Raw genomic sequence first — 24,189 nt, 5'->3', positions numbered from 1 at the left:
GAACAGCTACGGAGAAGTCCTAGCGACAGAAAATATCCATTTGCTAAAAGGCATCAAGTAGCTACCTAGAGGCAGCCAGGATTTTCCTGTATAAAAAAAAACCCCACAAAACCCAGGTTAAGACAAAAAAGCATAAACCAAGGAACAAACTCCCATCCAGATGAGGCTGACATTGGCAGATGCAAATTGTGGGGAGTATTTCCTCTTCCAAGCCCACATCTTTCCCACACGTGTTATTGTCCCCTGCACACACATCTGCAGGACTGGCATCACTTCCATCCTCTTTGCAATACTTTATCAGCGTGAATTCTCTCTTTAAAAAAAAAAAAACAAAAAACAAAAAACAAACAAAAAAAACCAAAACAAAACAAAAAAAACCACAACAAATGTTATTATTTACTACAAGTCTCCCCCAGGAAAGGACTGCAGTTCTGACTGCAGCCTAATGGAAAAAAATGCTATAGTGTTTGTTCCGAGCCAAACAGTGAAGAAAGAATCCACCGTCTTGGGGGGGCGAAATCATCTTTCAGACGCTAGCTAAGATTGAATGGGCATTTGGCACCAAAAAAAAATTTATCATTTTCTTGGGTCTAACTTAGTGCAGCCCAGAAACTGAAGTCAGATCAGAAACAACAATTCGTGCACATAGAGATGGCTGAAATTAATTACTCACTGCCCCGCCGAACACCACCAGCTCCCTCAAAACCGCATCTCTTGGCACCGGGCACAGAGATAAGGTTTGAAAGCTAAAAAAACCTCCGCAGCGCCAAGGCGCATCGCACACATGACGAGGGGGCTGCCGCGTTTGCCGTGTCCCCCCTATCCGGGTGTGCCCGGGGGGCCGGCAGCCGTCCGGTGCGGCGGTGCGGAGCGGAGACCCGGGAAGCAGCGGGCAGGGCCGGGCCGAGCCGGGCCGGGCCGGGCAGGGCCGCCCCGCCCCGTCCCTCCCCCGGGCCGGGCGCGGGGGCACCCCGGGGGCGCGGCACCGGCGGCAGAGGCGGCGGCGCCCCGGCCCGGTGGGGCGGGCGGCGGCAGCGGGGCCGGGGGAGCCTTCCCGCCGGGGATGCGGCTCCCCGGGGGCCGCGCCGCACGCTCCCGCCCTCCGCCCGCCGTCGACCGGGCGCCGCGCGGAGCCTCCGCCTCCCCGCGGCGGTCTCCCCCGCGGCGGGGCCGCCGCCGCCGCCCCGCATGGCCAGAGCGAGCGGGCCGGGGCGCGCCGGCGAGGCCGCGCCGCCGCAACAGCCCACGGCCCCGGGGGCGCGGGGCGTCGGGCTAAGGGCGGGCGGGCGAGGTCGGCGGCCCCGGGGCGCCGCCGCCAGCCGGGCGGGCAGCCCCGCCGGGGGATGACTCAGAGCCGCGGCCCCTGCAGCGAAGCTGTCGCCGCCGCCGCCGCACCGGGCTCCACGCCGCGCCGCCCCATGCCCGCACCCCCCGCCGGGGGCCGCCCGCCGCCCGCCGCGCCCGCCGCGCCCGCCGCGCCGCGCACCGGATGATGCCCCCGCGGGGGGCGGCGGGCGCCTGCCGCCGGCGGCGCCTGGCGCCCCTCAACGAGGACAACGGGCGGTTCCTGCTACTGGCCGCCCTCATCGCGGCGTACCTGAGCGCCGGCGCCACCGTCTTCTCGGCCCTCGAGAGCCCGTCGGAGGCGGCGGCGCAGCTCCGCTGGAACCGGACCCTCCACAACTTCAGCCGCATCTTCAACATCAGCCTGCCGGAGCTGCGCGCCTTCCTGCGGAGCTACGAGGCGGCCATGGCCGCGGGCATCCGCGTCGACGCCCTGCGGCCCCGCTGGGACTTCCCCGGCGCCTTCTACTTCGTGGGCACCGTCGTCTCCACCATAGGTGAGCGACGGCCCCGCGGCGGAGGCGCCCGCCCGCGGCGGTGCTGCGGCTGCGGCCCCGGGGCGGTCGTTATAGCGACCAAAGTTTGGGGAGAGCCGCCGCCGCGTTGCTATGGCAACCGGGGGCCTTGCAACCGTGGCGGGCGTGGGCGGTGTTGGGTCCCTGTCCCCCCTCACTCCCCACCCCGGGGGGTCGCGGTCCCACCGCTCGTCCTACGGCCCCGCCCGCCCCCGGTGCACGGAGCCGGGGACCGGCGCTGGACTCCGCTCCGCCGCGCTCCGGCTCCCGCTGGGGCCGCCGGTCCGCTGAGCGTAGCGGCAGCCGGTGCCCCGGGCCCGCCGCGGCGGGAGCCCCGGCCCTCCCCAGCAAACTTTGGCTGCGGGCGGTGCGGCTGCATGGTGGGGCTTCAGCCGGCCCGAGGGAGCGAGCGGGGCTGCCCGCTGCCCTGCCCGCTGCCCTGCCCGCGGCGGGGTGCGCCTGGTGGTCGAGTGGCTGGTTACCGGGAGAGGCGGCCCGGGGGCTGGTAGGCAGCGGGTTACTGAAGATGCTGAGTGATAGCCGGGCTTTCGCGGTGCCTGACCGCTGAACTTGATACTGGTTTTTAACTGCTGGCAAAGTTAAAATGCGTATGGGAATAAAGGCAGGAGCTACACTTAGCCGTATGTTTTCTAGCTGTACCATAATACGCATTTTCAGTACGTTGCTGGCTACAGCAGACTGCGGTTATTCATATCCCATAGGTGTTTAGGAAGAGCAGCATTTTAGGAGCAAATGGTGAGTTTTGGGGGAGGAATTTTTTTTTACTCTAGAATTACCATTTTTTCTTTACTTTTTCACTCTAAAAGCACCATTAAGAACTGTCGTGTAGGAGATTCACTTGAAGTAAAGCTGTGGCTGTCTGCTGCTCTCAGAGTACTGCTTGAGAAATCCTGTCCCTGCGGACGCAAGATCTTACTGATTTTCTTTTTCTGCTGTTTTTAAGTTTTGTAACATGCCGATTGTCTTGGGCTTCTGAGCATAGATGTCATGCTTTCCCTTTATTAGAGAAGAAGAAATGCACAGCTCATTATTGCACTTACATTCATTAGGTTCAGAAAATGTTTTATCAATAGTGACTCATCTGTATAATAGTCGTGATGGTGACTACAGCAATGTTGTCAAGTATTGTTACTTTTTGCATTGAATAATTCAGTTAACTTTTCCTTTTCAAGTACATTCAATAGTCCAGTCATTAAAACACCATTTTAATTAAGCATTAGGCCTTCTTCGTCACGAGAGCATATATTTTTACGAGATCATTATAACTGACCTGAATGGATGGACAAAAGGTCAGTGTATTAACGAATGCACTCTTTCCTTACACCTGCTGTAGCAAACAGAGAAATCTTCAGGAGATGTGTAAATGCACATCCATTCACTTCTCTGCCAACCCTGGCTTCTCCTCTCTGTGGTTATTGAGATGTAAAATGTTTCCTCTTCATTTGCAAGCGTTTGTTTGCATCTCTACTTCATTGCCCTGTCTGCAGTCATTTGTACCTGGGCAGAGGGAATGAGAAACTCAGCGGGGTTTTTTGGCAGTCTTGACAGGTGTAAATGGCTGAACCAGGAACTGTGTTTCTCGTATTCCTGTAGTGCAACCTAGGGCACCGCTTTCTCTTTATAGCCAAAAATGTCTGCCTCTCTCACATGCGAGATGGAGGCTGAAGATCGTTTTTCCTGAGCTACAACAAAGGCCAGATTCTGCCAAGTGTTCACCTGAGTAGTACCTTCTCTTGGCATACTACCTGCTAGTACTTGCTCCTGGATTACAGTACTTCACGTGAGTTCAGTGAGCCTGCTGTAGAGCAAGGTTCTGCTCTGAGCGAGGAGATGCAGCAGAAGGCGGCTTGAAGCAAAGCCAAGTTGTGCCTTTGGGCACAGCGAAGGCCACGGCAGAGCCGCTGCGCTGGGTGTGCCAAGCTGCACAGCCCCAGCAGGAGTAGTGTCTCCTGGAGCACCGGCATCCCAGGGCTGTACAGCTCCTGCAGGTGAAGAGGAACTGCTGCCCCCACCTCAGCGCTTCTCCTCGTTTGCCTCTTCAAGCTGCTACAGCTTGTAGAGAGGTAAAGCTCACGGTGAGCTCAGCTGCTTCTCCATGGGCAAGGTTTCTTCCACCGCAGAATTGTGTTATTATTGGCAGCTGTGTTTGCCCAGCAAAAGCGAAAAAAAAAAAAAAAACAGCGAATTAGCTAGTAGTCCCACTAAAACCCGAAAGCTGTACTCTTACTGAAATGTGCACAAAGCTGTCTCACTCACAGTCCCAGCATGGGAGAAACCAAATGGTAGGCATCAAAATGTCACCCTGGGGAGCACTTCCAGAACCGTTCTTTCCTGGTCCCTTTGTTCCCTCCTAGCCAGCTCATTTATCTACCTACCTACCTGGAGTATTGATTTCACTGCCAGCTCACATATCGTATCATCCTGGTTCAGAGCAATTTCACTTGCCTTCGTGTCACACTTAATTGACAAGGAGAATGCTGTCTTTATTCAACCTTGCCAAGATCTACCAGACCTCTAGAGTCAAAACAGCTTGCCTTCCTCAACGACTTCATCAGTTACATGTGTCAAAGCAACTTTATTTCTCCAGTTAAACACACTCCTATTGTAGTGACGCATTGGAAAGCTTTCTTACTCACTGCTTAACAAACGGCAAGTAGATGCTATGTCTGTCAAGGGTAAATCACCCGCAGGTTAGTCAGCATCTTCTCTGTAGAGGATTCCAACTTACAGAAAACTCGCAGGGTCTTTTCAAATCCTCACTCTGCTCTCAGTGGTTTTAATAAAACTACTAAATCCTTCGTATGTAGGCAGTGAAATACAGTCATCCAGGGACAGGGCTGCAAGTTTTCCTGGGGTTTGTGTAAGCTGAACAGAGGGAGGGAGACTCCAATTCCTCATCGTTCTGTGAACGCAAGGGTTAGGTGCAGTCAGACTTGGAGAAAACTGATCCATCCTCCCTCCTTGAGCAAGCCCTTTGCAGAGCCTAGCAGCTCCCCTTCGTCTCCTGTACTGCTGCACTTTTGCATCTTCCCTAATTACGCAGGGACACAATCAAACCCTGTGGGTGAGAAACATGTTAGTGTGGTCTTTCAGAAGTGGGAGAGAGAGTTAAAATGAAATGCTAAGTCTAATCTTAAAGCGTTTTCCTGAATAGCCCACCAAGTGAGTGACTTACAGTCCATAAAACATCCTCTTGAGAGCACTCTGGACATTCATTTTTTTATTATTGCATTGTTTGTGGTTGAATAATGAAATGTTTAGTCTATTTTTCATTAGCCACATCCCAATTTTCGGTGCTATGTAAAAAAAAAAATTTTCAGTCTAATTTCTGGTTGCTTGCTGTCAGTCTACACCATTTGTTCAGTCATTATTTTGCACTCCAAAAGGTATTTTTTTGTAGGCAATTATTATTGTTCTGATTTCTTTAAGGAGCAGCTAGGTGAAATTTTTTTGTGATTCATTGGTCTAACTGGCAGTAGACTTTATTTCTCAGTTGAGTTTTTTCCTTCCTTCCTTCCTTCCTCCCTCCCTCCCTCCCTTCCTTCCTTCCCCAAATGCAAATCAGAAATAGTTCCCAGCAGTTTGTTAAAGACTGAAGGCAAAGCATAAACCAGTTTTCTTCCTGGTACAATGTTGCCAACTATAGCATAGTCGATCATAGCTTTCCCCATATTCTAGTAGCACAGATTCATTCTATGTAGTGCATAAGGCAACTCCAGGAGGCCTGAAGCTCGGGGTTTCTCAGTCCATGAGTCTAGACTTCATGCCCATATTTTTTTCCCCTCTCAAATGTTGGAACAAACATTAGGTGCCTATCTAAAACAAGACATCGACTTATTAAATTTTGATTTTAAGCTTCTTATGTGTAAGTACACATTTCAAAAATCAAGTAATACAATTGCTTTCTTGAAATCCATACCAGGCATTAAAAAATTAGGTCAAAAGAAGTGCTCCATTATGTAAAAGTGATTTTTCAACATAATATTTTTACAAAGCACTCTTACTGTGGGTGAGTTGTTTTGGGATGGAACATGTCTGGGTTACAGGTGCTTGAGAAGGGCACCTGGGAAGAAAAGGTGCAGAGAGCTTCCCTCTGTACAGCCGTGTGAGAGTTAGAGGTGTTTAGGGCACAGTGTATATAGGTGTGTGAGCGCCACTGCTCGTCCTTTCCTTATCCCTGAGATGTCCTGTTAAATGACTCAATATTCGTGTGGACTGATGGCTCCACCTAAAGGGATTGGGCATGCTTTGCTCTTACCTCAAAGAGATAAGGCACAGCCCTGCAGTGAGGTGAGAGATGGGGCTTTGAAGCCACATGAAGAAGGGCCACATAATGAGAGACACAATGTTCAGTATTTTCTACCAGCTAACTACCTCCTAGCAGCTGCTCACTCCTTGCTTAGGACGTCAGCTGGGTTAGACCCTCTGATCCTTGCATCCTCTGTAGGGACGCAGCATACCCCACACATCCCTACTGCTTGTGCTTCACAACCTAGGCACCATAACCACTCACTTCTAAGTTGTCCTCTGGCTCTGTGTCACAGTCTTTTGTATCCTCTGGTTCTGTGTCACAGTCTTTTGAGAAAATCTGGAGGTCCAGATGTGCTGAAGGCAATAATTTAGTGGAAGTGATGTGCAAAAGACAGTTGGACAGCTCAGCAAGTGCATGGTCCAATGTTGGACTGCAACGCTAGGAGCTGGGGAGTGAGCCTGCCCAAGAGCAGGCATCTCACGTGGCAACTTGGCAAGAAATTCCACAAATAACTGAGGTGATGTGAAGGCTTTAAGGGGAAAATATGTTTGTCCAGTCTTCTTCATTGTTGTGTTTCAGGATATGAATTTGAGCCGCAGCTGGGGAAGGTTCTGTCTGTCTGCTCTCCGTGAATGCAATTTCACTGTCCATATGGCCAACACAAACCAAAAGGCGACAGTCAAACCAGCATGTGCACGTGGTCAGCATCAGCGCTATGCTTTCTCAGAGCTCTGCAATTCTCTGGGGTTTGTACAGGCAGCTTTTGCAGAGGGTTCAAATTAGGGGGCAGTTGCCTCCAGAGCTGCCCTTCCTGAAGTTAAAAAATAACCAAACAAAAACCAAACGAGAAAGCAGTTGGAGGAGCAAGCAGTATTATTAAGCTGCAGTGTCAGGTTATTTGTCTTTGCCATCCCATATGTGGTCTACAGCCAGCATGAGAGTGTGTTTCAGCTTGGTCTGCTGTAGCCAGATCTGATACCTTAGGTGCATGTGATGTTTTGACCACTGGTGGCAGTGGATTTCTGAAAGTTGTTTTCTCACTTGGGTAGTCTTGATAAAGAACGGAGAGCAAGAGGTTCCAGAGGTCAGCAGGCCAATGGTGAGCATATTTCTGTGGAGGGAAGTGATCCTACAGTGATTTTCCTCAGATGAAAACCTGGCGCTGTAGCAATGTTTTCTACTTGCTGTAGCTGCCTGGGAGTATTAACTTCTTTGGGTACCACTGATAGGAATTTCCTAAATGTGTGGGCATAGTTGGGTGCTCCGAGCAGAAAAGTAATCTAAATCACAGCTTGCCTTCTTGTAGTTGAGAGGAACAACAGGAAGCTCTACTTGGAGTACCTCCATGTAATTACACGGGTGACTTGACAGGTCACTGCTGAAGGGTGGCGATGAAATAAATTTGATCCTAAATTTCTTGGGTTTTTATTCTAGAAAGCAGGAGGGAAGAACTCCAGTACTTTAAATAAAGCCCTTATTAAAAGAAAAATTTTTCTGAAAATATTATTTTAATCAGTCTCAATACTGCTTAGGGTTTACCTGCCCCTGTAGGGTTATGCCAGAAAATGAAGCTATTATTGTGCTTTGGTCATCTAAACAGAGTGATTTCTACAGAGCACATCTGTTCAGATTACTTAATCTAAGAGTTTCAGAGGTTTCTTAAACATTAACCCTAGCTATGAAACCAAATGTTTCAAAACATGTCAGTACAATGGAGATCTAATTGTTATTTTACAGCTGGAGAAGTTAAGTCAAGGACAACCAAATTGCACCTCTTTTTCCTGTGGCTGTGGAGTTTGGGGTGCTCAGCTGGAGCACTGATACCTAGGGTCTCCGAACTGAATGTCAAGCACCACAGCATCTCAGAGCAGTCACCTAAAAAAGCAAAGCCTGTCTGTAACATCAGGGAATAAAGAATTTGGCCAACATCACGTGAAATATCGTTCTGCATCTCAGAAGTCAGGGCAAGTTTTATATTGACTTACTGTGTGCTGGTTCAGGTTCAAAAAAAAGACAAACTGGGGATTGTAATCAAGGATTCTCCATTTTTGCAGCCTTCAGGGTCCCTCTAGCTCAGGTAATTGAAGGAGCAATGTCTGCTTAGTAGGTACGTACCTCCCACTTAGCCCAACATTCAGTTTGGTCTTTGGTGGTAGTCCTGCTGGGCAGCAAATACGTGTATTTTGGTTCCCTATGCATTTACAAGAGCTTGGAGATGCGATTGCAAACCGAACATTGGTGGGCCAAAATACCACTTTGACAGCTCTCCATCTGTAGAGGTGACACGTGGCTCCAGCCAGTCAGTCTGTATTGCTAAGAAACCTCCCCGTAAACCACTTATCGCACCTCTAATAGCAGTGGGGGATCATAATTACTGAGCTTATCAGCTGCCCTGTTTGCTGCGGGTTCATAAATCCAAATCCTGCCTGAAACCCTATGGGCTGTGTTCCCATGGAGCCTGGCCAGTCCCTAGCTCCTGCCTTCCTGCTTTGCTCTCCTGCGGATATTCCCCCTTTCCTTCTCTCACAGCTTATCTAACACTCCTCCATCACCTGCCTTTTCCAGGCACTCTTAATTTCTCCAGCTTCTGCTGCCTCCCTCCCAATTAGCATGCCCTCCTCTACTGATGATTTGTTTGCTTGATTACATTTTGAATATTTGTTTGATGTCTTTGCAGTCTTTCAAGTTAATTACTACCAAAGAAGTCAAAAGTAAAGGTTTACAGTTTCTGTTCCTCATCGCACCTGTCTCTCTTCCCTGGTGTTAATCCTGCTATTGACCCTAATTTCTTTTTTCAGTCTAACTATTTCTTCCTTCTCTGATTATCTTAAGTTTGACACAGATCATACGCACTTGGTCATTTTTTCTCACTTCTACTGATGGGTCATCTTTGCAAGCACACCGTCTTGCTTTTATGCAAACTTTAATCGCTCTTCATCATGGAGTGAAGAGGAAAACAATTATAGGATAGGTCTGTTGGCAATTAAATTCGTGTAACAATATACACTCCCGGTGTTGTGCTGGAAAATACAATGTCATTTCTTTATTTTAATGAGTGCAGTATTACCTTATCTTTGCAGTTATTGGAAGTCAATGAGAATTTTACCTCTTGCTGTAGTAGCATCAGGATTAGAGCAACAGAAGACCAACTTGGAACATTTCATCTGCAGTTTTTAGTATGAAGACAGCTTGATATTTTTGGAAACATAGCCTGTACCCATGATCCACATGAGCCTTGCGTACCTTTATCAAAAGAGACAGTTTTCGTAGTATGTCAGCCAAGTGCATATGTAAGTATGTATGCCAGTGTGTAACCGAGTGCATATCTGAGTGCATTTTGGGAGAAGATGGATAAGGACAAAGATTAGGGTTCATGCTGGTGAACATTTGAAACGTGAAAGTTCTCCTGAGTGCAGTAAATCTTAGAAGTGATAATAAAACCTTTTGTGAATAGAAACACTTAAGTAACAAACTGAATTCTAATCTAAGGGGCAATTGCATAGCAATCCAGACAAATCAAACATGTTTGATTTTATATCTCCTCAATAGCCTGCTTCTGCTGAAGTCAATAGTAGACCAGTCTACCGAGCTTTAGGAAATCCCACCTTACTCGTTTTACTGGCACGCTAAGTTTGTAAAACAAATGTAGGTGTGATGTTGCCAGCACTTGTCATTACTGTAAGTAATACATCTCCTAGAGCTCAGCAGGTCTGTTGATGGCAATGGGTGGTACACAAGAAAGGTTTCAGTGCAATCTCTCTTGAATCGAAGGTGAAGGAGAATGAAAATTAAACCTAATTGCATTAAATGAGGCAAAGCATTAGCAGCCTTTTCAAGTAATTAAAGCTTTGGAGTGGAATAAGGTAAGAAATTGATTGGTTTAATGTTAACGTAAGGGATTACTTACATGGGTGAGGCACTGCTATTGCTTGTGTTTAAAAATCCATGGTAAGTGCTTCTAACTCGTTGATGAAAAAAGCAGTAGTACCTTGATAACAATTGTAGCCCCACAGTGATTCCTCAATGAATTTTAACCTTTCTGATCTTGTACCACTGCAGGTTCTTCCCTTTTAGAAATTATGGTCCAAATGTTCTCATTCATTCTCAAGTCTTACGCAGGCAAATTTAAACATGGCAGAAACAGCAACTAGGGGAAATTTGCCCGCGTGAGACCTGGGTGAGAAGCTAATTCAGTAATTTGCAGTTAAAAAGAAAACCAGATAAAATCCTTTTCATTATTTGTTGTTAAATATTCCGTCATGTCTTTGCTCAGACTGAGTATTGTGCAAGCAACATTATTTATCTCTTGAGGATAAACAAAAATTACAGTGTCATTCGTGCTCAATGTGTATGGAGTCAAGTCTACTTTAAGCCCTTTGGGGCTGGAAATGACTGTGGTGTGAAGATCTAAATCCAAATTGTGATTTTAATGAGAAGGGCAGAAAGAAGCTGTTTGAGAAAATGACTTGTCCATTTAGAAAAATTGCTATTTGGAGAGCTGTGAGGACCAGGAAAATCTCAGATAAAATCAAAATGATCTTGATAAAGTGGCAAAGTTCTTCAGTATCATTAAATTTAAAAGTAGTCAAGGGAAATGCATACTAAGGAAGGAATGGTTAAATGTAGAAATAGAAAATGAGAAATAACTGGCTAGTCAGCAGTCCTGTCACCCTGTATTTCTGTTACAGTTTCTTAAAATTAGGTCTTTGTGCCTTCATGAATGCATTAGAAGAGTTGCCTGAGCAAAAAGATACTTGAGAATTTTCTTCTTTGCTTTCAGCTGGAACTGTTTGAAATAAGGGACTCATGAAGACATATTTAAACCATTAAGAAGTCAAGATAATTTATCAGGTTTTTTTCATTAAATTGTAACTGTAGGAGTTTGTACAGAGGTTTGGAAAACAAATGGCCAAACAGTGGAAAAGGTGTTTGTACGTTTATGGTCTTTTTATCCTACAGTTCCATCTTCATAGGCTAATCCTTTGTAAAGCAGAAGAACTAAGACAGCTATCAAGAAACAGATATTCTCTGAATACCTACCTACACAAACGCCAGTGGCAGAAGAAAAATAGGCTGAACATCTATTGTTTAATCCAGTCAAAAGATAAGCCAGTGATTTAACCGTTTGATAGCCTTTCCCATCTGTAAGGCTTAGAAAGCCCAGGAGTGACATCTTGTTTTATCAGACTTCTCACATGGGGAAGTAGGACATATGCCCAAGATCACTTATGAAATTCAGATAATGCTGTTTCTTAGCCTGAAAGGAGTATTGTGAGATGTACTGGCACTGGAGTGGCAGTACACATCCAAGTATTCTTTTGAAGCCCATAATGTCTCAAGAATATAACAAAATTTGGATGCCATTATTCAGTTTTCCTTGCAGCGCAGAAGAAAATTTTGCACAACCTTGGGTCTACTCAGGCATCTGAAGTGCAACTGCAAGTTTCAATAAACAGCAAAAAAAAGGTGTGAATGCTAACGTTTGAAACACTCCATTTGAAATGACAGGGCATAAGCTTTTTCCTGTTAGGGTGTTGCTTGGATACAGAATTATCCACACAAAAAAAATTCTCAAAAACATAGTGAAATAAGGGTGGAAGCAGCTTTAAAGGATGAAAAATTAAGAGTGCAAGAGAAATCAGCTTTTGAAACAACGTTCACCTAGAATTGTATCATCAGCTACATGAGGTCTGTAGGAACATCAGAGGAAGTAGTAGTGTATGTCTTCAGATATTGGACACGTCTCGGAGAGAGGGAATTGGCCACTCTTGGGATCCATGAGCTATACCTTCATATATACCTGTGGTTACTGAGATGGACTTTGTGTATTTCTTGGTTATTATGCTTTTGTTTTCTGCAGAGTTTTGAAAAGTTATAAATTCAGGGATGTTTTCTCTGTCTGATAGTGTCTCAGAAACCTTTGTGTTTTAGCTAAGGTTTGGCAGTGCGGTAAGCCAAGAGAGATGCTTCTGCACACAACCTGGAGTGTGAGCAGTGGTTTGATATGGCCTCGACAGCTGTTGATGCAATGTTTTGAAGACCCTTAGCCTTAGTGCAAGGAAGAGTTTTTCCACAGTAATATGACCTACTCAAACAACTGAGGACCGTGTGGGCTATATTTTTCCATTAGTAACACCACCACCATTTCAGAAAAGATTATGGGAAAATGGTTTTCCCCAGCTGTTAGGGTAAGGAAAGAAAAGGAACCAGAGATAGGACCCTGCGATCATCAGGTGTGGAGGCAGCCACAAGAAGCAGCTCTGGACTGGCTTAGGTCAATTCACAAGAAGACAGGCTGCAACCAAAAGAAAGAGTGTCCTGCTTTCAACCCCTTTTTTCTGGAAGTCTTCCTTTGTGAGGTGGTTTAGCACTAATTTAGCCAACACTAACCCATATTCTTTCTGTTTTAACAAGCCATTAGAGCACCCCAGCTGTGCCAAGGAGCAGAGTAACTGGCAAAATAAGAGCAGGTTTAGTATCATCTTGTTTAAGATTTGCCCAAGAAAGGTAGCATAAAATGAAGAAAATAGTTTCAGACTTGATTTTTATGACTGTAAACCAGAGTCTGGCCCCAAGAGTTTAGAAGAAAAGAAGATTATATTATTTATAAGAGCAATAAACCCTGAAGCATTTGAAGAAAGTTTATTTCTGAGCAGTATGTTAATAGAGAAGGAAAGCTGTCATGCCACAGGACACCTCCATCCCTTTTCAGTCAAGAGTCAGCAAGAATAATGCCGGCTTGTAGGTCCTGACTTTTTTTTTCTCTGTACAGTTTGAATTCATACTCTTCTGATTTCATCCTTCTCAGCTTCACTCTCCATTTTCTCTTTTTAGGAGAGGGCCCCTGTCCCTCATTAGAAACTGTGTTCTGTTGCAATACAATTAGCCAGAAACTCCAAGCTTGCCAAAGATCTCAAGCCTGTGAACCCTCCCCATGTTTTCCCTCTTCAGAGGAGGCTGCTTAGCAAGACCTTGGGCCAGAGGTGCCGCTCAGCTAGTGATGCTGGTGGCTTGGCACAAGTCATTCCCTGTTTGCTTGTACAAGGTACAGAGAGGAACAGCCAGCCCCAGCCAGGGAACCATAAAACTGATTTAGAGACACCTCTGCTTCTTCCTTGGCTTGGTTCTGCACCAGAGCAACTTGGCCAGACCAGATGATCAGCCTCCTTCTGTATTTATTGGGCTATGTCTTTATGATAATGGCATTTAGTGGTGAGCAAGGGTGGGCTTGTTTGGTTAGCCTTTGATATGCACTTTCTTCTCATGCTGTACATAGAAAGGGCAACATGCAGTACAACTCAGAAAAAAAGCTTGGTAAATGAATAGAGCATGAGTATGCTGGTGGTGGTGAAGCTGAAGCCCCAGCGCTTCTCTTTCTAAGGGTCATTTATCACTCAGATTTACAAAAGTTAGACCACTTGAGCTGATAAATGTGCCTGTTGAGTACTCACTAGAAATTGAAGATCTTTCTTGGAAAGCTCAACTAGAAGCTGTCAGCATAGAAAAACACACTTGGGAAACCTGCTGTGAGGAGAAGGTGAACGTACACAAGCAGCCAGATTTTGACGTTATTACTCTTCCCTTTCCTGGGAGATCTTAGGGGGTACTTCTGATGCCTTAGACCCCTAATGCCAAGGTGATAACACTTGAGGTTTCTGAGAAGTCTCACACTTACTCCTCTCAGCTCCAGCACATCCTTCACCCTACAGACATTGTTCCAGCTCCGTCATGCAAGACACATGGGGTCCCCTCCTTGCCTGCTGACATGGGCAGGTATCGGCTGCACACAGCAGCACTCCAGGTGCAAGTACCCTGCATCCAGGGTCAGGCTTCGTATTCCCATCTTTAGGGAGTTTCACAAGACACAGGTTTCCTTGCAGCTTCTTAGCCCCTGACTCTCTGACCTCTCCCATTGCAAGCAGAGGAGATCCTTCACCACCTTCTTCCCTCCAAAATTTCCAGAGCACCTGAGTCCCCACTTTGATCCCAGGATTGCAGCCACCAGTGACTCTGGTTATCTCCACAGCCCTCTCTATCACAGTGCTCGCTGATGCAGGTGCCTTCTGTCCCATTCCTGAGGGGCACCACCTCATGGCATCTTTCTGCTCTCCAGGGATGGCCATGGGAGTGCAGACCCCTTGCCCACGAGCAGAAATCGCAGATTGCCAGAGGAGCTGGGGAGTCCCGGTATCCCTGTCCTGATGGAGCTGCCCTGCTGCCTCCCAGCCCTGTCTCTCATCCTCACCTGAGTCACTGTTGAGCATAATTTTAGGTTCATCTTTGTCATTCATCTCTACAGAAGAATTTTTTTTTTTTTAATATTTTTAAAATTAAAACAAAATTACCTCTCAGTCTCCTTTTATACCCTTTACATCCACCTGGTAACTAACAGCTGGTTTTAGCTTTACATTTTAGTTATTCAGTGTCATGGTTGCCAAATTTTTCAAGGAAGCTTAGGTGATTTTAGGCTAACTACTCTATTAACTCTTTTTAAAAATAATGTACTTTAAAAAGGAATGAAAATGCAGCCATGACCTTTTAGGCTATGGTTTAAATCACAGCCAGAAGAGAAATACTGAGGGTGATCGATTCTGGTGTTCACTGATGTTATGCGTAGCAGCACTTTGGATAGCCAATAACCTGCTCGCAGTTGTGTGTAAACAGGATAAAATTGGTACTGTGGAAAGCCGTTAATAATTGCCTGCAGCTCCTTGAAACTGCTTAATGTTCAATTAATCATCTCCTGGCTCTGTTCTGCCAGCGTCGCTCATTTTGAGTAGCAGTTGTCTCAAACACCTGACTAATATTTCACCGGTGGAGGTGTAACAAGGAGCAACAGCAGTGACTTGGACATTTTTTAACTACGTTCCTTGAGTTTATCATGGTGCTCTTCCAGGTCACAGAGTAGACTGGGCATCTTTTCCCACAGTCTCTGGTGGATGGGGTGCATGTATGCACATTTTTACGTTCAGTCATAGGAGTTATGGAAAAAAAAGACCTGTTTTAGCCCACCCTGGTTCACAAAGCAAATTTTACAGGACCTCTGACCATCTATTTACTGTAGACTTTGGGGAGAACAAGTCCATGTTAAAAGGATGTTACGAAATTTACAAAAAAAAGTTAGGAAATGCCAGAAACAGCCTGCTTATTCAACTTGAAGTGGTATGTGTGTTACCAAGTATAGATACATTGATTGACAGATAGATAGATTATAGGAGTCAGTCCTTAGTTGCATAGTCACTCGGTATTTTCTCCATGGGATATCTGCTCCAGTACAGGAGTCACCAAGATCTGCAAGCTTGTATGATACAGGTTGGGCTAGCCCTAAAAACTGCAGTGCTATCTTCAGACATAGTATGGGTCTGACTTAAAGTGTCTTAATGCACACAGTGCTGTACAGAATACTACTGTCCAGATAGTAATCTAAATAACATCAAATGTGGTAGTACAGCAACTTTGATATTGAAGGCTCTGGCAGTGGAAGAGCTTTAAAAAAATTTACTGTTTGAGCCCGAAGGGGGGGTATTTTAAAAACATGGGCTGACAGAAATGCTAAAGGGAAGGTTAAGTTTTTCATTTATGGTCTGAAAATGCAAAGCCAGGTGGAAGAACTGCCTTGTAGTATTCTCACTCCTTGGGTAAAAGCACTGGATGCGGCAGAAGGTTTCCATCTGCAGCGCTTTTGTCGGCTCAAGCTGTGACCCTGTATCCAAGGCAACTGTTTCTGGATGTTAGGTGGTAAGGAGCTATAGAATAAATGAGACGTATTTGTGACATATACAGATATGGCTCTTTCAGGGGCAATAATGATGAAATGCTAACAGGTGGAAAAGGGGTTGAAGGGAGCACCAGAACCCAAATATGGAATTCAGAATACAATGCTTTGTTCCTTGACACAGTATACGTGTTAGTCAATAAAGACCAAGCAGGACTATTGGAAAGCCGTGAAGTAAAGCAAGTGTGGAACAGACATGAAATAAAATTGGTTGCTCTCAGTTTATCTATCTGTGTTCTGTAACCCCCATCTCTTGGAGACCAGTCCTGTAAGAGCTTAGTCTTTATGTTGCAAGAACTTCTTTCCCTCTGGAAGCAGCATTCTGGTTATAGGGTTTTTTTTGTTTATTTCTGAGAAATCGTTCATTTAAAAAGTTATATTCAACTTTAGTTTCTTTTGCTTCCTTTAAGTATAACTGTGTTATATAATGGTATAGAGGTGATGCTGCTGTCGTGATCTAAGTGCTGTTACACCCTAGGATTTAAAGTGATTGCTGACATGCTGTATGAGCCAAGTCCCATGGCAGAACACCTGCATAAGAAGAGCTGAGGGGCTGGCTGAAGGAGGCAGGGACACACGATGCCATAGTAAAGGTTGGAAGAGTTTCTTGCGTTCAGTTTTTGAGCTGACCAAAACTTTCCTCCTTCTCTGGGCAAATACATCTTTACTGGAAAACTGTCACCCCCTTTAATCTCAAAATGTAGTAAGACAAGGTAATTGCAAACCAACTGACCTGAGAGAAGAGTTCACAGGTACTAAAGCTGCTATTCCTTTTCATCTTTTGGCATCAACCGTCTCTTTTACCCATAAGAAAATGGGTAAAAGGAAAGAAAGCAAGAGCAACAGTAAGCATATCACAAGTTTGTCCAGTTGCACTACCTCTTGAATCCGTCACCAGCTTAAGTAATTTAAAAATCCAGATGAGCAGAGTAGTAATCACAAAACCTATTATGCAAGTCAGCCTGGCGGACTCATTAATTGCCAGCACTTACCCATGAGGGGCTGCTGAAGGGTGTTATCTCAGAGTTTTTATCAACTCTTCTCTATTAACTCTGTTTGTTTGGGGAGAAGAAGTATCAAACAGCTGAAATTAATGCTGCCATAGAGCTTGTACCTGAAGTGGTGAGTCAGAGTGGGGTGGAATTAGCATGAGGGCAGTTGAAATACTGTGTCTGAGCCACACAGAATCAACCCAAGGTACCTGTACAATATGTGTCAGGGCCATGAAAAATACAAAGTGCCATTGTGCTTCTTTCCTTTTACTGTCTCAGAAGCACAGGCAGTTTTGGATGAATTCACTTCATCCAGGCATCATGCTGTACTTAGCCTCAAGCAGGGGCTGAGCTCAGACGTGTAGTACAGAACACACCAGGACTAACCTCTCATGGTCCAGATGGTACTAAAGGGACAAACACAGCTAGCAAAGGAAGACCCTGTACGAAGAGTATGTGAGTGCAGTTCTATCTGCTAGCTATTGACCTGACACTACTCTGTTTGCCTGGTCATACTTTTTGCCTGTTCTATGTATTTCTTAGCACTCTCATTGCTGGGATGGGTCCTTTCACCTTGCATGGCTACATACTGAATTTTGGTAACATTATGCTTCAGAAAATCTTACTTAAACAGACCACATCAAAGATATAAAACTTTACCACCTCCCGTGAATGATCACCAGAAAATACTAAAAAGCTTCAGCGCATTTACAACTTGATCCAAACTGTCACTATCTTTTTTTTTTTAATTAATAAATGTGTCTAGCCATATGTGTGACAATAAACCCATTTATTTTGATGGTGATGTTCACATGCTTGCTGTGAAGCACATGTTTAAATGCTTTGCTGACAATGGGCAAACAGATGCCTTCTCCATAACAAGCTGGCCATGTATCCCTAGCTGGGATACACCGCAACAGGCTCCCCAGCTTCTTCTGAGGACCGGGCACTCGTGGATATTCATCCTCAAATGAGAAGGCTCCTGTGAGCAGACAGCCCAACCAGATAACAGCTTCACCCCACAGAGGAGGAGGAACTGAGAAGAGCTTCCCAGTCACGCATTTTAAGCCTGGGACCCCAAGGCAGACTTTGTGAGGTCAGCTCAAAGGTGGTCTTTAACATGACAAAAGGGAGAGACCGTGGGTCCAGAAATATCTAATGAACTCTTTGGTAATGTTTCATTTTCTGATACTACTGTGCGAGTTTTTCACTGTCTTTTAGTAAAAGACTTTCTACTGTGACAATACTGATGATGCAGTATAGTCTGAATTGCTGGCACGCAGATGTTTCCAAGCATGCCAAATCTGTTGTGAAAGTGGGACCACCTCTTTCTTCATGCACCTTCATGTCGTCCAGATTTACTTGTCATGAGGATTTACATTCTTTTATCAACAAATGCAAACTTCTGTATCAATGAAGAATGAAGGCAGCACAAATAAATTACCCAGAAAAATACAGCCATTATGAAAATAAATCATTAGTTTTCAAGCAGCAATCTCGACTCATTACACACAGGGAGTATTTTCCTGTTGCTGTTTAAAGGTGCGTCATGATAATAAACTGGATTTAATGATTTCATTGTGCTCTATGCTAAAAGTAGCTCCTTTTTCTTTGCAAAGTTTCATTGATGTGGTCCACTGTTGATATTTACCACCCTGAATGTGTTACCTGCTCAGCATTTTCGTGGAACAATAAGGTAAAGAAATTTCAGCATGTGGATTTTTCACAAACCATTAATTTAGATTAGATGTAGTTACTTATTCATGGGATGTGAGCAGTCACCTCAGTCCCATCAGTACACTTTTTGACTGAACCACCAAGCATTTTTACAGGGAAGACTAGCAGAACAAGGGCAATACCTACAGAACTGAGTTTCAGGAGAATCTTCCTGAGATAGTATGTGAAATAGATGTGATTCTTTTTCATAAAGTAACTGGTATCAGCAAGTAACGAGAAGCAGACTTACTGTATTTATTTCACTGCAAATTTAAGTTTACTTCTGCTGTTATTTAGGCATCTGTAGCTACAAGGCATTACTGCTTATATGTATATTAATGTGTGTGAGTGATGTCAAAATACAATTCTTGTAAGGAAGAGGTGAATTAATATTGCTGCTGGATTTTCCAGAGTTTGTATACTCTGATTTTTCTATTTAACTGTGCAGCAGTGTTTTTCCCTGCTGTAATTATCAGTCTGCAAAATTCTTATGCTCCCAGTCTGCCAGGCGGCTCTGCAGTGTGGGTATCTTGCTGATGGCTTTTCCCTCCGTCTGTGATGATATCAGGTGGGCTAGTTGCAGTTGGGATTTAGTTAAAGCTTTGAAGTGCTGTTATTTTTAAAACAATATTCACTATTTGGGAGGTGTTTTCTTTTCCTGTTACACAACCTGAAAACTTTGGTCTTCTTAGTGGGAATGGTATAATCAGACCTCAATAACAAAAGTGTTAATCGAGGTTACAGCTTGTGAACAGGGAGTTTCAACTTTCCATCAGACCATGCCGGCTCATGCACGTGGGAGCAGGGAAATGGCCTCTTCACCTCATTCCACCTCAAAGAGGTTTGAGCTCAGGAACGCTTCCACCTGCATTTGCAGAATGGTGTTGCTTTGTTAATACACTGCCTTTGATCTCTGCGAGGATTTTGTGCTCACTCTTGAGTTTTAGTCATCTTGATGGGCTTTCTGCTGCTGCATTCATTCTTTACAAAACTGTTTCATGTTGGCTGAGCTGACTTAGAGATAGCGCTCCTTTTGTACAGTGAGATGGGACCTTTGTTAAGTTATTGTTATGTCCTGAGCTTACATATGAAAAACTACATCATTAACGTTACCCATTTATCTTCACACCTTAGGTTTTGGAATGACCACACCAGCAACTGTGGCTGGAAAAGTGTTCCTCATCGTTTATGGCCTTTTTGGGTGTGCCGGGACTATCCTTTTCTTCAACCTGTTCTTGGAGCGCATTATCTCTCTCCTGGCATTTATCATGAAGGCGTGCCATGAGAGACAGCTGCGAAGGAGTGGTCTCCTACCTCCCAGCTTCCGAAGGGGGCCAGCTATGTCTGGGGTGGGCAGCCTTGTGGGGTGGAAGCCATCCGTTTACCACGTGATGCTGATTCTGGGAATTTTTGCTATTACTCTTTCCTGCTGCGCCTCTGCAATGTACACTGCAGTGGAAGGATGGAACTACGTTGACTCCTTGTACTATTGCTTTGTCACCTTCAGCACCATCGGCTTTGGAGATTTGGTAAGCAGCCAAAATGCTGCGTACCAAAATCAGGGATTATACAGATTTGGAAACTTCATATTTATATTAATGGGGGTATGTTGCATATACTCTCTTTTTAATGTAATCTCAATTGTAATCAAGCAAGTTTTGAACTGGGTGTTGAAAAAATTCGAATGCAGATGTTGCCCAAAGTGCCATAAATCAAGTACCCGCCTCGGACGTCGCAACGCCATCACCCCAGGAGCCCGCCTACGTCGACATAACATCTCAATGGATGCTGATGGACAGTACGACAGCGACACCGAGGGGAGGCGGCTCTCTGGAGAGATGATCTCCATGAGGGAGCTCACGGCATCCAATAAAGTCTCCCTGGCCATTTTGCAAAAGCAGTTGTCGGAGACAGCCAATGGCTACCCAAGGAATGTTTGTATCAATACGAGACAAAATGGTTTCTCTGCAGGGGTGGGTGCTCTAGCCATCATGAACAACCGCTTGGCAGAAACGAGTGATTCTAGGTAGAATTTTTGAAATTCCTTTTGTTTCTTTAATAAAAATAAAATGGTGATTAGGGTGGAATTATCACTGTAAGCTACTGGAAAGTTTTAAATGGAGGCAGCCTTGGTATTCATTGGGTGTTCAGTATTTTAGTTTCTGGGGGGTTTATAAGTCTTCTCTAATATGCAGTAACATCTTTACTGTAATGTTTTAATTTTCCCCAAAGGGGTTTTTGGAAGAGACATGCCTGTGATGCAGAATCTGATGCAATTATAGAGGGATGGTGTGTATGGTTACGGTGGTGTCAAAACCAACATGTTCTTCTTCAGAACATAGCCTGACCTCAAACTCTGTGTTAAAATGCATAAAATGGGCAAGTTCAGATCCAGATTCAAACTTGGGGTTAATAAGATTTGTCTAAACCAGTATCTCACAGTTTGTTGAGGTCCGGAGCTGGCCCTGAACTTTGTACTAAATGCCCTTCAGCAATTCCTCATAGCAGGCCTGTATGTAACATACACGTAGGTGACTGCAGTTACACCAGCTTTAGGGTGATGTTCTTCACCTGGATAATCCTACTGACTTCAGTGGTGGAGGATCGAATGGGCTGAATTCCCCTGACTACAAATGATGGCTTTTAGCCAGTCTTGTCTGAAACACTACTGCCGTGTAAATCTTAAAAGTCAAGGAATTATAAAGAACCATGTTAAAATGTGCAAAACTGGTCCCACTTACTGACTAACTGAGAACAGGCATTTGTCAACTTCAGTACTGACTTCATTTAATGGAAGAGAAGCCAGTATGCACCTCTGGTGTCAAATGTTTGCATCACCACTGAAATGCTTGTTTTGTTACTTTTACATGAAACTAAGTAGCTAAGATGAATGTAGACTCTCTGTTGTCCTGAATTTGCATCTTTTGCTTCTGCAGTGTTATTGCAGAGATTTGTGCAAATGATTTCCTTGCAGTTCTTTGGGGGCCCTAACCCTGTACTTGTTTCCCACAAATCTGATTGTGTAGGTTATACAGGAGAGCATTGCTTTGGAGCTTCCCCAGAAGCTGTCTTCCCCAAAACATTGGTACTAAGTCATAAGTTGGCCTTAGGCTGTTGCTTACTGTCTTAAGTCATATTTAACCTGTGCTAGCCCAAACTGCTGAAGAACCAGAAAAAAACTGGTCTAAGTGTCTAGTTTAGCATGAGAAGTGGGTGCAGAGGAATTGCTGCAAATTTGTTTCAGAAACCCATGCACAGCTCAGGATCATTTCTCTCAATTCTCTGTACTATGCCACTCCTTTAATGCCGTGAAGGTAATAAAAAAGCTTCTGCTGATTCCAGCAACAAATAAAACTTAAGCCTAAAGTCTGAGAAATCACAATGGCCTGCTCTTGAAAACTGCTTGGGAAATTGTAGGCAAGACCATGAGTACTAGGTTGATCACTGAATAAACTGAAAAAGCTGATGAAAACAGACTAGGAGTGTTAGAAATGTTTGAAAATATTTCCATGAAGTTTCATATAGATACTTTACTCTGTTGTTTACTTACTTTATTTTGCATGGGTTTGGGGTATCCATCATTTTTGCTTTCCTTTAAATTTGTAGTACTGCAAAACATTTTGGAATTTAACCTTGGAAAGCTAACTTTTAATTTGGGGTTTTGCACACTTGAGCCTGCTGGCTGAAGTATGGCAGTGATTGTATCTTTGGCCTAAAAGAGAAGGAATCAGGACAGCAAATAAACCCTCACACGTGGATCTGTATCGTTCTATGAATATAGTCACAGATTTTATCAAGATGCATTTGGCCAGAAACATGCAATGTTGTTTGTGTTCTGTTTCTAGCTGATACAGAGTCATATTTAAGAGTACATGGTAAGGCAGAGACTGCATTCAAGAGGAATTCATCTGGCAGGAGCTTCCCTGGTGGCAGAGAGACCCCCTAAGGTCCATGTGTGCATGTGCCAGTCTGCCTGTTCACTTCATCTCAGATGCTTCTCAGATGAGTGGCCCTTGGAAGAAGCAGGCAGAGGTCAAAGTGTTTGGTGATCCTAATTTGAAGCCCATTGAAGGATAAATTTAAGCAGGATGTGTAGGGGCAGGTCGCGGTCTGGGAAAGACTCAAAGACCAGCTGCAAAGACCCAGTTCAGGAAGGCAGCTTCGAGAGCTGCAGGGCCCATTTTTGGAAACAGCAGAGGCAGGAACCAAAAGAATAAAAATTTGTTCTTTTCCCTTGGGATTACCCCCAGGGGTAAATCTCTTTAACTATGATGATTTATGTGTTTGTTTATTAAAAGTGAGTATGGGGCACTGGTCTCTTTCTGCAGCTAGACCTCTCTTAGTGTTATATCTTGGTACATGTGCCGTCACGGGGACCATTACTCATTAGAGCAGACCCTGCTGTGTGAAATGTTGCATAAATCTAGGGTGACCAGCTCTGTCCCAAAGATCGTAAGAGTTTGAATAGATAGGATCCTAAGCCACAGCAAAATTACTCATAAAAACATGTTCAAATGCATTAGCATTCTGTGAGCTCAAGAACTCTATTTTTATGATAACAAATTTGCAAATTCAGGGATTTTGTTTTTTGAGTAAGTGGTTTTTAAAGGATAAATATTATAGCTATGATTAAGGACCTGTTCAAATGTTTGTAAATTGTTTTCAAACTACATTTTCGTGCCTGGGAAATATGGTGAAGGAGTATGAAACTGTACATACCTCCTCTGCTATTTCTGTACTTTTTCCAAGTCCAGTCACAGGCAGTCACACAATCTGTTGTAGTATGATTTAAAGGTTTCTGAGTCTTTCTGGTACCATTGCTCACAGTGGTACCATTGCAGGACCCTTTGCCATTCCAGTTGACTTCAAGGGGATTTGGGTTGGCTGCTAAAGCTGGGTTCCCTGAGTGATTTGGCATCTGACAAGGGGTGGCCTTACGGTTCCCTCAGATTCAGTAGCCAGAGTATTTTTGAAGGACACATGAAAACCAAGCTCCAGATCCCTCCTCTTTTGCCTGCTAGCGCTACCTGGGCATCCATCAGCCGTGCGCAGGTGTACGTGAGCCAAGAGTTCGCAGGAGATTTGAGATCAGTCTTTCCTAGTCCTTCCTGCTCTTTCTTCAGCTTTTTTTATGGTAACTTCTCTTTAAACTTGCCTGACTTTGGCACCTAACTCCTCTCTTTTGTTGTGCATGGTCCAACTCAGAATTCCCCAGGGCAGCGTGCTCCTTTTGTGAATAAAACCCTGAACATGCACCAGTTGCAGCAAGTGCAATTCTTCCAGGTATTTCATGTTCACAGAGAAAGCAGATACCAGCAAAACCCAGACACAGGCTGAAGGACAAGAAATCAGAAGGAACTGAAGGAGTGGGACAGTGAAAGCACACTGCACTAGATTGCACTTTCTTTTCAGGTAACTTAGGAGTTGTATTACTTTCTTGAAATGTTTTTCTTTCCGCAGGTTTTAGTTTTGGACATCCTTGAAACAATGCAATTATCTTCGAATTTAAAAGTTCATCTTCCCTGATACAAGCCCCTCTGCATCACCCTGCAAAACAGCAGTGACTCCTAGCTG

The 24,189-nt window shown here is 44.7% G+C and overlaps 1 protein-coding gene across 1 annotated transcript; it reads left to right on the top strand.

Annotated features, from left to right (window-relative positions):
* The first annotated feature begins 1,489 nt into the window (after positions 1 to 1,489).
* KCNK12 (potassium two pore domain channel subfamily K member 12) lies at positions 1,490 to 23,952 on the top strand. The gene is made up of 3 exons (XM_086460809.1): positions 1,490 to 1,841; positions 19,750 to 20,641; positions 23,916 to 23,952. The coding sequence occupies exons 1-3, from the start codon at positions 1,490 to 1,492 to the stop codon at positions 23,950 to 23,952; spliced, it is 1,281 nt and encodes a 426-aa protein (XP_086316935.1).
* Positions 23,953 to 24,189: the final 237 nt, after the last annotated feature.

Source organism: Leptosomus discolor, chromosome 2 (genome assembly GCF_034619465.1).
Source record: "Leptosomus discolor isolate bLepDis1 chromosome 2, bLepDis1.hap2, whole genome shotgun sequence".
NCBI classification, from domain to species: Eukaryota; Metazoa; Chordata; class Aves; order Leptosomiformes; family Leptosomidae; genus Leptosomus; species Leptosomus discolor.
The sequence above is the reverse complement of the archived record's forward strand: the minus strand, read 5'-3'. Positions and strand labels throughout refer to the sequence as shown.